This window comes from Ailuropoda melanoleuca, chromosome 18 (genome assembly GCF_002007445.2).
Source record: "Ailuropoda melanoleuca isolate Jingjing chromosome 18, ASM200744v2, whole genome shotgun sequence".
Taxonomy (NCBI): Eukaryota; Metazoa; Chordata; class Mammalia; order Carnivora; family Ursidae; genus Ailuropoda; species Ailuropoda melanoleuca.
This window is the reverse complement of record NC_048235.1, coordinates 29,809,581-29,826,807: the sequence shown is the minus strand read 5'-3', so window position 1 is coordinate 29,826,807 and position 17,227 is coordinate 29,809,581. Positions and strand designations below refer to the sequence as shown.

The 17,227-nt window shown below is 38.0% G+C and overlaps 1 protein-coding gene across 1 annotated transcript; it reads right to left on the bottom strand.

Annotated features, from left to right (window-relative positions):
- Nucleotides 1–286: 286 nt before the first annotated feature.
- THAP1 (THAP domain containing 1) lies at nt 287–12,124 on the bottom strand. Its single transcript, XM_002918353.4, has 3 exons — nt 11,813–12,124; nt 8,191–8,386; nt 287–3,980 (listed from the first exon to the last, which is right to left on the bottom strand). The coding sequence occupies exons 1-3, from the start codon at nt 11,881–11,883 to the stop codon at nt 3,606–3,608; spliced, it is 642 nt and encodes a 213-aa protein (XP_002918399.1). The 5' UTR covers nt 11,884–12,124; the 3' UTR covers nt 287–3,605.
- Between the last annotated feature and the right edge of the window lie 5,103 nt (nt 12,125–17,227).

Genomic DNA, 17,227 nt, shown 5'->3' with positions numbered 1-17,227 from the left:
GAATGGAGTTTTTGTAGCACAGAGTTGTGTGTGTGTGTGGGGGGGGTGGCGGTTTAAGGCAAGAATTAGTTGTGGTATAAATGCTCTTAATGTTCTTTTAGAGATTTAGATTTTCTTGAATATTTCTTCATTTGCTGTATGAACTTAAGACAATATGCAGAGACCTTAAATCATTGTTTAAAAAAATTTTTTTTAACCAATCATGGTAGTTAGGATGAACATGTAGCGATTCCAGAAATCATTTGTCTATTTGTTGTTAATATTGTACAGTTTATCTCACCAAAAATAGTTTAAAACAAAGGACGTTTATTCATATCCCTCCGGATATTTTGAAAATGAAATTTTGATAACCTCAAAACCCCAAATACTATGAATTTAGAAAAGAATAAAAATTCTCAATAGATTTTTTTGAGTTTAAAAAATATTTATCATTCAGAAAAAAATCTCAATAAAACAACATCCAAGGTAAAAAAGATATCAAGATATGGAGTTCTAAGAGCAAACTCTTCCATTATTTTAAGTACAATAATTATAACTGCTTTTTTGCTTGTTTGTAAATCAGTTTGCTTTTTGATATTTTTCTTTCACATAGAGGATTGTATTTTAATACACAATATATAAAATCATAATGCCCAGAAACACACCAGTAACTATCACAAGAGCAATGCCCTTCATTCATAGGTAATCTAATTCACAGGGTTGCCAATATCAGGAAGAGTAATAAGCAAGCAGATTTGTGAATCTGCTCTCTTTTTCCTTTAAATGCTATTCATGGATGGCTGTCTTTTAAAAGCTCTGGAACATAAATGGGAGTTTTCTTTTTACAGATTATATGGACTTTTTTAAGTATATTGTTTTACGTTGCTTACTACTGACTTTATAAAAGCCATAGGTGTTGAGTATGTGTGTATAGTATTTTTAATAGCCAGAGATGATCAGAGAATATTAATTGAACCAAAAAAATCCACATCAAGTGAAACTTTCACTTGCTTTCACCATTACTGTCACACTTCTAAGAAAGGGATTACACAAATTATAGTTGAGAGAAAAAAAAAAGATCTCATGTACTTGGACTTCCAAGTAAAAAGTTTTGCTAATAATTTTAAACACCACTGTTTCTTTACTGCAATGACAATTATTTTTAGTTCACATAACAGATATACAGTTACTAAACATTTAAATTATTTTACAAAATTTTAAAACTTCTTTAACTCGGGAATTTGACAGTTCAAACTATGCAGCAGTTCAAAGTGAAGTTTATATTTCCACTATAACCAAGTATAAAAAGAACGGCAAGTATTTCTATCCTAATCCAGAAACCCATTTTAAAGAATCTAAGAAGAATATCTGCTTAAATGTAAACAGTAAACAGAGAACAGATGACCACTTGTCACGGATATTTTACAGATTTCTGCAGGGTTTGGAAGTCAGGCTAGTGTTCAGTCATTTGTAAGTCCCTTCTAATTCTAAAATTCTATGATTTTATAGTTTTCCTAACAGTTTTAATAAGAAAGTTATTTCTTTTCACCATTATTGCCGGATTACATCATTGCACATAAATGGAAATTTTAGTATGTTATGGCGTGTGCTTAAAATAAATGTCATCTTTCAGAATATGCTGCAGTTCACACGAGTCTTCCCCTCATTTATTCCAGATTGAGACCGAGTCCATTTGTTTCAGATTGAGTTTCATCATGCTTGAATAGGACTTATTTCCTTTACTTGGCAATGTAATGAGCAATACAGTAGACAAAATGAATTTTTAAACATTCACCAAATGTTACATCTCATATTCAGAAATAACCACCTGTACCTCAAACTCCCTATGTTAAACTATGATGATTTATTTAAATGCAAACAGCTGGTATACATACTGCTTGCTCAGTTCTCTCCAAATAGAGATTTATGTTTGTTATGAAAAGAAACTCCAGGTTAAATCATAATGTTAAGATGCTAAGTAATTAGGATTGCCACTTTTACAATTCAATGTTGGACTCTTGGTTTTGGGGACACATACACACAAACACACACACATTTCCTTTTATGTAGAATGACAATAAGATATGTGCTTTTGCAAGATGTTTACTCATATATCCTCCAGGAATTGCTAGACAGATGAAATATAAAACCAAACTACTTCATGGGTTTCCAAAACAGTGATGAGATCCATGAAAAACTAGAAAACATCCTCTGATTCATTAGAGTTAGTTCTATATGTTATCAGACCATATAACTTCAAGTAATCTTCTGATTATAATTTTCTATTTTTGAAATATGGGTTCATAAAAAATCAAGGTATTATCCACCGGCAGCATAGCAGTAAAATACATTGAAAACCACATCTACAAAAGACACTTTCGAATGTCATTTCATAGTGTTAACACTGCCTTAAGAGGCCTGTTATTCTTCAACTATCTCAGTGTACTTTGAAATATAAAATAATTGTAATTGGAACAATTACAATTATTCTAAATCTAAGTAGATAATTCCTAAGGCAAATTTGTTTACTCATTTCAAATATGTAACTAAAACTTCTCACAAAGTCAGAATACAACTCATAGTTTGAACAAAAAGTCAGTGTTTAAATTTCAACATTCAGTAACATTAACACTACATACTAGGTTGCTCTGGAATACAAATCACTCATTTAAGTAAATGGGATATAATTTCTAACTTGTGTTAAAAGTGAAGAAATCCTTTTTTATGTGAAGATGTGACCAAAATCAATTGGTCATATTATGGTACAAATCAGACTCTACTGACACAACACATTTGTTAGAAATTTGGATACACATATAACAACAGTTGGGAACTAGATGCTCCTTAAGGTTGGGAATAATGAAAGAAAAAGGCATACTATGGATCAGGCCCCTATTGTTATTACTTTATTAATAACAATGCCTACTTTATTGAAGAATTGTCTCTTCCACTGGAGATACGCTTCTAATTTAATAATGCTAGACAGTGGGGGGAAAAAAGACAGACCCACTTTTAAAAATTCATACTTAGTTACTCATATTGACTAGGTATAGAATGACTCTTCATTTTCTGCTCTGAAGACAACCAATTTGTTTTTTAAGTACTGACTTGTCAATTTATCTTTGACAAGTGATTAAGAAAGATAAACAAATCTTCTGACTTTACAAATAAGAATATGTAAGAATATATATATTCTGAGAAGTCACATCTCGTGATCTGACCTATACTTCTGACTTACAATGTAACTAAGTTCTTTGAATAACCTGCATTAATTTTAAATTCTAAACTTAAATTGTCCTTGCTATACTGTTCACATTCACTTTACTTTTCATTTTTACATTTCTATAAATACCCAAAAACCAAAACTCCTCAATTTGAAACCAACTTACATTGGAGTTCTGAGGTCAGTTTATAACTTTTATTTTGTTAAAATGTAAAAACCCTGAACTTACAAACAAAAAATTTACAATTTTACAGTATATATCTAATTTATTTTTTTAAAAAAATATTCTGAATTGTTTTTATACAAGTAATCAAGTGTTATTTTTTTCAAATGAAACTCCTTTATAGGCTAGAAGAGGGTGTGTGGTGTTGCCCCGTTAAAAACTAATATAAACATCATTTTTTTATGCTGGCACTTCAACTATTTCAAAGTAGTCATTCGGCAAAATCACGTAACCTCTCTCTGATACGTCGTCCTTCTCTTTCTGGAAGTGAACAACCTCCTTTAATTTTTCAAGCTGTCGTTCTTGTCTTCTGCATCGCTGCTGTGCAGTCTTGAGCTTCTTTCGGAGTTTTTCAACTTGTTGTTCCAGCTGATGAATCCTTTTTCTCTGGTGCATTGTATCCTCCACAGTATAGTTGTGGTCACAGAAAACTGAGAGATTGTCAGGGGTTTGAAGGGGAGGCATTAGTAATCCAATAGCAGCATCGACCTGGGAAATGGGAGGTGTTAAAGGAGGCGGGGGAAGCTGTTCTTGTGGCTCCAGAAGATCTTCCTTCTACAACAATAATGCAGAGTATGTTCAAGTTTAGTAACTACAAATAACAGTTTAAAAGAATCCACCTGTGGAATTTAAGAATGACATTTTTACAAACTGGACAACCTAGAAGAAATGGTTAAATTTCCAGAAACATACAATCATCCAAGAATGAATCAGGAAGAAATAGAAAATACGAACAGACCAATCACTAGTAATGAAATTGAAAAGGTAATAAAAAAAACTCCCAAAAGACAAAAGTCCAGGACCAAATGGTAAATTCTACCAAATATTTAAACAGTTAATACCTATTCTCCTCAAAATATTCCAAAAAATAGAAGGGAAAGGACTTCCAAATACATTCTATGAGGGCAGCATTATCCTGATACCAAAAACAAAGACACTACAACAACAACAAAAAACTACAGGCCAATATCCCTGTTGAACTTAGATGCAAAAATAATATCAACATATTTGACAATACATTAAAAGGATCATTCACCACATCAAGTGGGATTTATTCCAGGGATGCAAGGATAGTTCAATATTCGTAAATCAATGTGAAACACTACATTAACAAAACAAAGGATAAAATCATATGATCATCTCAATAAATGCAGAAAAGGCATTTGACAAAATTCAACATCCATTCATGATAAAAAGTCTCAACAAAGTTGGCTTAAGGGAACATACCTCAAAATAATAAAGGCCATATATGATAAATCCATAGTTAACATCATGCTCAGTGGTGAAAAACTGAAAGCTTCTCCTCTCAGATCAGAAACAAGACAAGATGTCCACTCTCACCACTTTCATTCAACATAGTACTGAAAGTCCTAGCCATAGCAATCAGACAAGAAAAATAAATAAAAGGCATCCAAATTGGTAAGGAAGAAGTAAAACTGCCACTATTTGCAGATGACATGATACTGTATATAGAAAACCCTAAAGACTCCAACAAAAAACTATTAGAGGTAATAAATGAATTCAGTGAAGTTGCGGGATCCAAAATTAACATATGGAAATCAGTTGCATTTCTATACACTAATAATGAAGTAGCAGAAAGAGAAATTAAGAAAATAATTCCATTTATAACTGCACCAAAAAGAATGAAACTCCTAGGAATAAATTTAACTGAGGTGAAAGACCTATACTCTGAAAACTACAGAACACAGATGAAACAAATTGAAGATGACACAAATAAATGAAAAGATATACCATTCTCGAGGATTGGAAGAATTAACATTATTAAAATGTCCATACCACCCAAAGCAATCTACAGACTCAATGCAATCCCTATGAAAATACCAACAGCATTTTTCAAAGAACTAGAAATAATAGTCTTAAAATTTGTACGGAACCACAAAAGACCCCAAATAGCCAAAGCACACTCAAGAAAGAACAACAAAGCTGGAGATATCACAATCCCAGTTTTCAAGATATACGACAAAGCTGCAGAATCAAAACTGGCACAAAAACAGAAACACAGATCAATGGAATAGAACAGAGAGTCCAGAAATAAACCCATGCTTACATGGTTAATTCATCTACAACAAAAGAAGTAAGAATATATAATAGGGAAAAGACAGACTCTTCAATAAATGGTGCTGGAGAAACTACAGTTACGTGAAAAGAATGAAACTGGACCACTTCTTTACACAATACACAAAACTACATTCAAAATGGATTAAAGCTTAAATGTGAGACCCCATAAAAATTCTAGAAGAAAACACAGGCAGTAATTTCTTTGACATCTGCCTTAGCAACATTTTCCTACACCATTGTGTGGACTACACCAATTGTGACTACACCAGAATAAAAAGCTTTTGCACAGGGCAGGAAACCATCAAGAAAATTAAAATGCAACTTAGTGTGGGGCGCCTGGGTGGCTCAGTTGCATAAGCACCCCACTCTTGACTTTGGCTCAGGTCCTGATCTCAGGGTTGTGAGACTGAGTCCTGGGTTGGGCTTTGTGCTCAGCGGGGAGTCTACTTGAGATACTCTTTCTCCCTCTGCCCCTCCCTCACACATGCTCTCTCTACAATAAAGAAATCTTTTAAAAAAAAGAAAATAACATGTGGGACGCCTGGGTGGCTCAGTCAGTTAAGCATCTGACTTTGGCTCTGGCCATGATCCCAGGGTCCTGAGACTGAGTCCCACATCAAGCTCCTTGCTCAGTGGGAAGCCTGCTTCTGCCTTGGCCTATTGCTCCCCCTGCTTGTGCTTTCTCTCTCATTCTGACAAATAAATAATAATAATAATAAAACACATGCAACCTAGTGAATGCAAAAAGATATCTGCAAACAATATATATGATAAGGAGTTAATAACCAAAATATATACAGAACTTATACAACACCACACCAAAGAAATAAATAATCCATTAAAAAATGGGCAAAGGACATGAGCAGACATTTTTCCAAAAACATACACATGGCCAACAAACACATGAAAAGATGCTCAACATCACTAATCATCAGGGAAATGAAATTCAAAACCACAATGAGTTATCACTTTATATCTGTCAAAGTGACTAGTATCAAAAATACAAGAAATAATGAGTGTTGGCGAGGACATGGAGAAAAGGGATCCCTCATGCACTGTTTGTGAGAATGCAAACTGGTGTAGCCACTGTGGAAACCAGTATGGAGGTTTCTCAAAAACTTAAAAATAGAATTACCATATGATCCAGTAATTCCACTACTGGGTATTTACCCAAAGAAAATGAAAACACTAATTCGAAAAGATATATGCACCCCTATGTTTACTGCAGCATTATTTACAATAGCCCAGATATGAAAGCAACCCAAGTGTCCATTAATAGATGAATGGATAGAGATGTCCTGTGTGTGTGGGGGGGTGGCATACGTTTATATCTATACATACATATATATGTACAGACATACACATGCACACACACACATATATACACACAATAGAATATTAGCTATAAAAAAGAATGAGATCTCGCCATTTTGGGACAACATGCATGGACCTAGAGGGTATCATGCTAAGTGAAAAAAGTCAGAGAAAGACAAATACCATGTGATTCCACTTATATGGGAAATCTAAAAAACACAGCAACAGAAAAAACAAACAAAAAAGCAGAATCAGACCCATAAATATAGAGAATAAAGTGATGGTTGCCTGAGGGGAGTGGAAGGGGGTATAGAAAAAATGGGCAGAGGGAGGTATAGGCTTCCAGCTATGGAATGAACAAGTCACAGGGATGAAAGGTACAGCACAGGGAATAGGGTCAGTGGAGTTCTAATAGCCTTATATGGTGACAGATGGTAGCTCCAGCTATGGGGAGCATAGCATCTGTAGATTTGTCTAATGAGTATGCTGTACACCTGAAACTAATGTAATATCATCATGTGTCAGTTACACTTTGATTACAAAGAAAGAATATTAGACCTTTTTGGTGAATCCTTTAAATAGGAACAGTCTAAAATGAGAAAACAATTTAAGTTTTAATTATACTTTCACCTGAAGTAGAAGTGGGATGTTAAAAAGAGAAGGATTGACAAGACTAAATTAAAAATTGAGGGGGAAATACTTTGAAACTGAATTGTCCCTGATAAAGAAAACCCAAAACTTATCAACATTGGTGTAGGGGTAGAGAGTGACCTTTTTTTTTATTATAATAATATTTTTTATTATATTATGTTAGTCACCATACAGTACATCCCTGGTTTTTGATGTAAAAGTTCGACGATTCATTAGTTGCGTATAACACCCAGTGCACCATGCACTACGTGCCCTCCTTACTACCCATCACCAGCCTATCCCATTCCCCCACCTCCCTCCCCTCTGAAGCCCTCAGTTTCTTTCTCAGAGTCCATAGTCTCTCATGTTTCATTCCCCCTTCTGATTACCCCACTTTCTTTATCCCTTTCTTCTCCTACCGATCATCCTAGTTCTTATGTTCCATAGATGAGAGAAACCATATGATAATTGTCTTTCTCTGCTTGACTTATTTCACTTAGCATTATCTCCTCCAGTGCCTTAAAGTAAGTTACAAAGCTAGACTGACTTTCTTGGTGTGAGGATGTTTAATTTTAATAAACTGCACTTTGGTATTTTTAAAATGTATATCATTGTTAATGGTGGTTATGTACAAGTTATGGCTTCCAGGTAACATTTATTTTCTTAACACTACTCTAAATTTTCCACAATAAAAACCTGAATTTTATAAATAGAAGGCCCAGTATTTTAAAACACACGTTACCTTGTCATGTGGCTCAGTACAGAGAAATATCGTGGGTACAGCATTCTCTTTCAGTAACTTGTTGTTGCACTCCCTCTTAAAGCAGTCCGGAGTAAAGTGTTCGGAACAGATACTGCTATACTTCGTGGGCTTAAAGTTTTTCCTTCGGACAGCTGCCTCCCATTTTTTGCAAAGACTGGGTCGAGTAAGAGGAAACCTAAGAAGAAGAGATAATTCATTTCTCTGATCTTCTTTTAAAAGGAAAAAAAAGCCCATCCAGACTTTTCTGATTAGCAAAGAACTATCTTATATTGGTGTTAACAAGCTACGGGAAATTTGATTAAAACACTAGCTCTGCTATCTTTTTTGTGACAGTTTTTAGTTGTGCCTTTATTCATCTTAGTTAAGAATGTACTTGTTTTAAAGATCCTTTAAATAAAGTGACCACCCACTAGCGTGTGATGTAAGTCAGCCCTCTCAGCATGGAATTTTTTTTTTTAAAGCAGTATTTGGGGGTGTAGTATGTAAGTGATGAATCACTGAATTTCACTCTTGAAACCAATATTGCACTGTATAACTAATTAGAATTTAAATAAAAATTAAAAAAAAATAAAAAGCAGTATTTATTTATAGCAATCTTCTGATCACAGAATAGTTATAAGAATGTCAGATACAATGATATATACAATTTGTTTAATCAGACAGGCTGATTAAAAATTTACAAAATATAAAAATATACATATCAAAAGTCAGCCACAAAAACAGATGCATGCAATGGGAAGAGATGATGGGAGATAGTAATATTGCTTGTCTTCCTCTAGTACAGTAAACAACTTTCACTAACTGATACAGGGATTGTACACACATCTAAAAATACAAGGGTAAATGGTGTATCTCCTCTATCTCATTTATTAATGTTTAATTTTTTATGTCAAAGACACTAAGAGTTTTAAGGAAAATACATACTATAGGGTGAAGCTGTACTGATTTTTTTTTTTTTTACCAATGAAAACAAAATTGCATTTTTATATCTACATACTGCAAAAAAGAAGGTACTAGTTCTCTTAGGATCAGTCTGACAAATATGAATTAATCAAATTATAGTCAAATCATAATGATAAATTTAAATTTTAATTCATTTATTTATTTATATGTTTGGAGAAGACTGGAATTGAAAGTGAGTGGTCTACTAGTTTCATGAGCTTGAATGTCCAAGTCTCTCCCCAGGTTTGGGAAGTTCTTATTTATTTTTTAATTTTTAAAATTTGTATTTATTCATTTTAGTCTTCCAATTTGTTTTTAATTCCAGCATAAGAATATTATTTATCTTAATTTACCTCGAAATCAACTGGAATATGTCCATCAGGCCCAGATAAGGGGGCTTGGGAAGAGTTTAAATTTATTGTGATTTTGCTTTTCCAGGTCAAGTATTTAGTGAACTGGGGAGACTGGAAAGAAGCCAAAGGATGTTTCAATTCTATGTTCCAGTTTCTCTTCTACCTGGGGCATGCTAGAGCCTGACTCTGCTATCATGAAGAACTAACCAATCTTAGGAACACCATGTAGAAACTGGTAAAAGTACCCCTAGAAGATCCTTTCTGGAAATGGTCTCCAGAAATACAAACTCTGGTGGCAATCACTGGTAAAATTCAGCACCTTGCACCTCCTGTCTCAAGCACTACAATGCTCAGGCTGTTTATGGAGTTCTGTCAAAGTATTTCCCATCTAGTCCCCAAAACTGTTCTTTATAGGTAAGAATGTGAGGCAGATCAGCTCTTCCTTTAATTCATTTCATAGACAGCAGAAACTATTTCCGATGTGTGAATGCCACCCTTAGTTTCCAGTACCAATGAAAGGTTCTCCACATTTTTAGATTCTTTCTGAGATATCATTAGAAATGGGGTTGTGGGCAGCTGACTGTATGTAACAGTGTCACCATCTTCTCTTTTTTTTTAATATATATTTTTTAAGATTTTATTTATTTATTTGACAGAGAGAGAGAGAACACAGGTAGGGGGAGTGGGAGAGGAAGAAGCAGGCTCCCAGCGGAGGAGCCTGATGTGGGGCTTGATCCCATAACGCCAGGATGACGCCTTGAGCCGAAGGCAGACGCTTAACCGCTGTGCCACCCAGGCGCGCCCACCGTGTCACCATCTTCTGATCTATTCCTACACTTTCGAAGAAATGGAAGTCAATTCATCATCTTCCAGAAATTCCAATAAATGAGGAAGTAATATCACTTTCCCCAGGGAAGTGTTAAGTGTTCTCTCTGGTCCTCGAGGTGGAGGGCAGGGGGTGGTGGTGGTGGTGGTGGTGGTACATCAATCAGCGNACTTTCCCCAGGGAAGTGTTAAGTGTTCTCTCTGGTCCTCGAGGTGGAGGGCAGGGGGTGGTGGTGGTGGTGGTGGTACATCAATCAGCACTCAAGATCTATGTTGTAAAGCACTCATTTCTATGGGGTCCCTCTCATATCAAACATAAAATGCATTTACATCCCCTGTTAGACACAAACGACCCCACCAAGAAACCTGAAGGAATATTTAATATTTGCTTTTGTAATTATTTACCTACGAATAATTCCTATAATTTACCGTGGGTTCTAATTTCTTAGCTATCATCTATTTATAGCCGGGAATTCTTACAAAACAAGTTAATGTAAATGTAATAAAATTCGTAAATACTTTCTTTGGCTGAATGAAAATGCCATTGTGTCATATTTGCAGACATCGATTATCATTAAGTCGTTTCCATTTTGCAGTTTTCTTTTTCCATTTTCAAGAGAACATTCTTCCCTCCAGGACTCTAATTGCAGCACTTCTGGATAAAACAGTCCTGAAAGTTGTGGGGCAGGTTCTTTTCTAAGGGCTTCTTCAAGGCGCCCGTAATAGCTTATACTGACTTCTATTATGACACTTGATTATGGTCGGTGTTATTATTATCCACGTTATCGTTACTGTACGCTGAAAACATTAAGTATTCATCCTGGCAGTACCAGAAGCTTTTTCTAAAACTTGTAGGTCCTTTAAGGTTATTTCCTAGAAACTGGGTAAAAACATCCTCCCTGAAATTCTGGCCAAAAATCAATCTTTAATTACTGTGATGCTGGCCTCCCATCCACAGCAAGGATGAAAAAGAGTGGCTTCGTCACTTTAAAGGTCTTTGTTTATATTTCAAATTTACTTCTAAGGCGTTATTACCACCTAGCTTCTCTACTACCCCAGAGGCGAAATCCAGATGCCTCTCGGCTTTCTGGCCTCACGACCCGCGCGGGGTAGTCAGACATCGCTCCTGGGTAGCGACCACGCCAACCCGAAGCGGCGGGCGAACCTCGCGCACGGGTGAACCTCGCGCACGGGTTCCGACCCTCGAGCGCGAGAAACGGTCTCCTCGGCGACGCGCGCCGAGAACGCGCAGCCCTGGGCGGTGGAACAGGAGCTCCAAACCCGGGCGGGTACAGCCACCGCTCGCCGCCTTAGAGACAGCAAGTAGGGCCCGGTCGTGCCCCGCCCCTGCCTCCGCCCTTGCCCCACCCCTCTTATTCGGTCTCGCGCGCACACGCGCCTGGCTCCGCCCCCGAACCTAACCGGCCGCGCGCCCCCAGCCCGAGCTGGGGCCAGCCCCGCGAGACGCGCAGGGTACTTACTTGTGGAAAGAAACGGGCTTATCCTTATCATACCGGTTCTTGCAGCCGTAGGCGGAACAGGACTGCACCATCCTTCCGGTCTTCAGTCACTTCACTTCTGCCGCTCCAGCGGGAAGGAGAAGCTGCTATCAATGTCGCCGCGCTGGGCTTTGACACCCTCGCTTCTTCAGTAGATTTGGTCAACAGTTACAGCGAGGATAAGCTCACTCGGGTTGACTATTGTGCCCGTTTTGTTGTTTGCATTAGCAGAAGGACCACAGCCATCGCCCGTCTCCCATCTCCAAGATGGCGGAGGCAGCTTCAACCTCACCTCTCGCGATGAGTTTGTCTCACTGTCTCTGATTAGCCCCTAGGTCAGAGGTAACGTTCCTTGGGAAGCAGGCCATTGGCTGAAGCCAGGCGTTGCGGAAGTGGGTGGGGCCTCGAGCTTCCGGAAGGGAGAAAGGAAGTGTTTGGGAGGAGAGGCGAGGTGAGGGGAGGGGTCCAGAGCGTGAGTGCGGGGTCAGACTCCGCAACCTGTGTGATTTCCTTGTGTTAATTTATGTGGGATGGGTTAGGAGAGCAGTGTGGTCTTTGGGTCTGGTGGCCTAAAGGAGGACAGGTGTAAAGCTGAGGTCATTGGGTAATTCTTCTCGTTTCTTTAAAAGGGCAGCCATGGACGGTATATGATTTGTGAAACTTTGTGGATCCTTTTCTACATCGCTAGTCTTCATCCATTACTTGTCGCTGCAGATACCACAAGGCTCTCAGAGAGCTCAGGGGCCAGAATTTTAGCAATAAAAAAAGACAGACACACTTCTGAAACTTTCCATTGCTGTAGTGTTCTGCAGGTGCTGCTGGAAATCATGAACCGCTGCAGCTATTTTCCCACCATCTGCCTCCTGTTGCGGGCACCTCACCTCTGTGTAGATCAGAGCCTGGAGATCTGGATAGCAGATTTCACAAATTCCATGGCTCTATTATACTTTTTCTGCCCCCCACCCTCTTTTAAATCCTGATGTTTCCCTGGGGTTCCATCCTCTGCGCTCTTCTGACTCTACACACCCTGCTGCTTGAATTCAGTAAAATGCCATGATTTCCTAAGTCTTCTCTTTCTTATGTAAATTTTTCTGCCTTCGGATTATTATCTGTGAATTATCTATTCAGTTGCTTAAACCGGAAATCTTAGTTTTCTTTCTCACCCTCTACATCCATTTGATGGCCAGGATAATTTTATAAAATAAGTAAATACTTATTAAATCCACCCCTCTCCATCTCTCTTTTCATTGTTCTTGATCAGGCCCTTAGACCCACGCAACAACCCCTGACTCTCCAGTTTCGTCTCCCCAATCTTTCCTCCACATTAAGTAATTGCCATGCACCTGTTCACATCCTTCAGAAGCTACCTCCTCTACTGGAGAAAATCCAGACTTCTTAGGGTGAGTCATAAAGCCCTTGAGGACGAGCTACCTCTACCTTTTCACCATCAACTCCACCCACTTCTCTTTAACTTAACTCTTTCCTAGCATTATATTTTACACAGGGCAGGCATTCTCCTGGCTTCCGTAAACAGGCTGTTTTCCCTTAGCCTGAAATGCCTTTCTCTGACCTGTCCACCTTCAAGATGTGGCCTCAGCGTTATGTTTGCTAACAAGCTTTCCTTATCTTCTTTTTCTTAAGCTCCCCAACTTGGGCACCTTTCTTGTTCCAATGAAAACTTGCTCTTAACCTGTCTATGATTATGAACTATACTGTAATGTCTGTGTCCTTGTCCCACTTCATGAACTAAGATCCTTTTGAGGAGGAAGACTTTGTCTTACTTAGCCTTGTAACCCCAGCACCTTGCAGTGTCTGGCATAAATTATCTAGAAAATGTTTGTTAAATCAACTGGGCCCAGAAACCTTGTGCCTATAATAATTTCAGAGCATATCCCTTTACCAAATACTAAAATAATAGTTTATCAGCATTTCCAGGGATAGACAGGCAGTAATTTCCTCCGTGGTTTGCTGTGCGATAAGGATCAGAATGTGATAATTGCTTGTGAACTGAAAAGTGTATTTTAACTAAGAGTTCATTGAAATTTTTTACTCCTCATCAATTGATTGTCAGCAAATACTAAACATTTGCTAGGTTCTAGGGGGTTGGGATAAATAAGTGAATAAGACAAAGATTTCTGCCCTCATGGAACTGATCTTCAAGTGGAGTTGGGAGGAGGCACCTGTTAAAAGGTGACCATATGACTTGCAATTTTAAATATAATGGTTAGGATAGGCCTAATAGAGGAAGTGACTATTGAGCTAAGATTTGGAATGGGCAAGAGTTAGCTAAGAGGATATCTGGTGGAAGAGGCTTGCAGACAGAGGGAATGGCTAAAGCAAAACTCCTGAGGCTCAGTGTCCCCCAGCCTGTACAAAGAACAGTAAAGGGGCCAGTGTGGTTGAAGCAGAGTGAGGGGTGGGGGCGGGGAATATAAAGTCAGAGGAAACAGGATGAGGTCATATAGGGACTTGTAAGCTAGCATAAGGACTTTGACTTTTACTCTGAGATGGAGAACATGCTTTAAGCAGAGTAGTGATCCAGTCTTTTAAAACAGTCGCTCTGCTGTGTCGAATATAGATAGCAGGGGGAACTTAGAGGCAGGGAGACTGACTGGTAGGCAGGCTTCTGTGGCAATGCAGGTGAGAGATGATGGCTTACACCTGGGTGGTAACAATGAAGGAGTAAGAAGTGATCTTGTCTTCTCTCCCTTTTCCCCCTTCCATTATCTATTAACCTTTATTGAGCAAATAGCAGGCATTATCTTGCTCTTGGTGAGCAAGATTAACAGTCCCTATCTTTACAGAGCTTATCCTAGTGAGGGGAAGACAGACAATAAGAATGTGGATAAAATAACATTGTGCTGAGATGCCTGAGTACATTAGAATATTTTAAGAGTGAATGAGGTTAGAGGAGGGCTAACTAACCTTCCTTTGGCTAGGGCAGTTAGGTAGTCTGAGAAGGGAACATTTTGCTGAGAACCAAAGAATGGGAAAAAATCTAGTAATGCAAAGAATGAAAATGGGGAGGCTGGGGAGAGCATTTTCCATACAGGGAGTGTGTACGAAGGCCCTGTGGCAGTAGTGAGTTTAGTATTTTCTGGGAACTGAATGGAAGCTGGGGTGTAGACCCAGGGAGCCAGGGAAAGAAGGGCATGAAGTGAGGCTGAAGTAGGTGACTTTAAATGCAGCAGGAAGCCAATGGCCCTTGTTAGGCAGGGGAGATACAGGACATTTTTAAACATCATTCTGGCTGTTAGGTGAAGAGTTTATCAGAGGGGCAGCAGTGCACGTGAGTAGCAGCCCAGTTAAGAGGCCATTGCAGGCAAGTAACACAGATTGGTAACTTGGACTAGGGTAGTGGCAGTGGAGATGGAATGACCAGGATTTGAGAATACGTTGGAGGTAGAAATGTCAAGGCTTGGTGCTGATAGATGGATATGAAAATGAGGAAGAGAGAGGAATCAAGGTATTAAGGTTGACTTGTATTGAATTTCTGGCTTGAGCATTTAGATGGAAGGATGGTGATAACTTTTACTGAGATGCAGATAGCCTTTAAAAAAGAAGAGAGCTATATACCCCTCACAAAATAGAAGACTTGGAGGATGGGAGCAATTTATGAAGTGGGGTCATCAGCTCTGGCAGTGTAGGAGTGGGGAATGTCAGAAGAGAAAGAATGTATAAAAATTATCAGAGGTTGATAATGCAAGCCACTAAAGAAGCATGCAAGGATCACCGGCCAGTGCTCAGCACCCTTTTGAGGTTTGTGATCATTTTTAATCTGTTTAGAGTGAAAGTAGTCAATTTTATTATTTGGTTGGATTTCCCCCAATGAAGTTCTCTTCTTCACTCACCTTTTTTCTGTTTTCTTTCTTCTAGCTATCCGTAACTTGGAAGTGAAATCTACATTTTTATTATTTATTGAAAATAATCCTAATGTTTCCTTATGTCGAAATGCCCATTTCTTCTCAACATTTCCTAAGGCTCAAATAAGTATTCTCTACTTGTCAAGGGGTGACTGCTGGGAACATTACTTTCAAAGACGATAATCTGCCTTTTTAACAATCCAAATGTCCACTAATAGTTGAATGAATAAGTTGTAGTATACTATAGGGCAATCAAAGAAGCTATGATCCACAACAATATGGATGGTTCCTACATAACATTGAAGAAGTCACACAAAAGCAAATATATGATCCTATTTTTTTCAAAGAGTAAAAGAGTAAGTAAAAGTCAGAAGTTACTTTGGAGTAGAGAGGCAAGGAAAGGGGGCTTATGGGATGGTGGTAATGTGTCTTTTTGACTGAGATAATAGTTAAACAGTGTGTTCACTTTATGATAATTCATCATCTGACCCTGATGATTTAGAAAATCTCTAGTGTAAACAAACTGAAGGTTGCTGGAGGGGAGGGGGATGGAGGGATGGGGTAATTGGGTGATGGGCATTAAGGAGGGCACTTGATGTAATGAGCACTGGGTGTTATATGCAACTAAGGAATCACTAAATTCTACGTCTGAAACTAATAATACACTATATGTTAATTAAATTGAGTTTAAATAAATTNTTGGGTGATGGGCATTAAGGAGGGCACTTGATGTAATGAGCACTGGGTGTTATATGCAACTAAGGAATCACTGAATTCTACGTCTGAAACTAATAATACACTATATGTTAATTAAATTGAGTTTAAATAAAATAAAAAAAAAATCCCTGGTGCTTATTCTACTTTAATAAAATAAAACAGCCTATTAGGCAAACAAGGGCCATACAAGATATGCAAAATTGCCTTTCTTTTAGAGAATGGGAGAGATGTTTATATACTCATTTGATCTCTTCATTTGGTACCTTACATAAATATCAAAAATGAATATATGCCTTAGCTTTATATGACCGTTTAAGGGAATGAAACTAAATAGGGGTAAACTGAGGAAGGTTGGTTAGAAGTCTGTTGGTTTTCAAAGTCTTAAGAGGCCAAGAGCTAATTCACTTACTTTTTAAGGAAATAGATGAATTCAGTTTTTAAGGAAAAAAGAAAATGTAACCCTTGACATTAAAAGGATAAGTTTGGTAATAATTACTCAAGAAGGGTAAACTTTGTCTTCTTGTTGGATAAACTGGAAAAAAACAGGCCACTTGTTTTGATGTAGGAGAGAGCTAAGGACTAAAGATGTTTTAAACTCACTAATATCTAATAGTTCTGATTTTAATTTATATCCAACTATGCTTTCTTTTTTTCTGTAAACAACTTTTATTAAAAATACCCTAGTGTTGGGGGCGCCTGGGTGGCACAGCAGTTGGGCATCTGCCTTCGGCTCAGGGCGTGATCCTGGCATTATGGGATCGAGCCCCACGTCAGGCTCTTCCGCTATGAGCCTGCTTCTTCCTCTCCCACTCCCCCT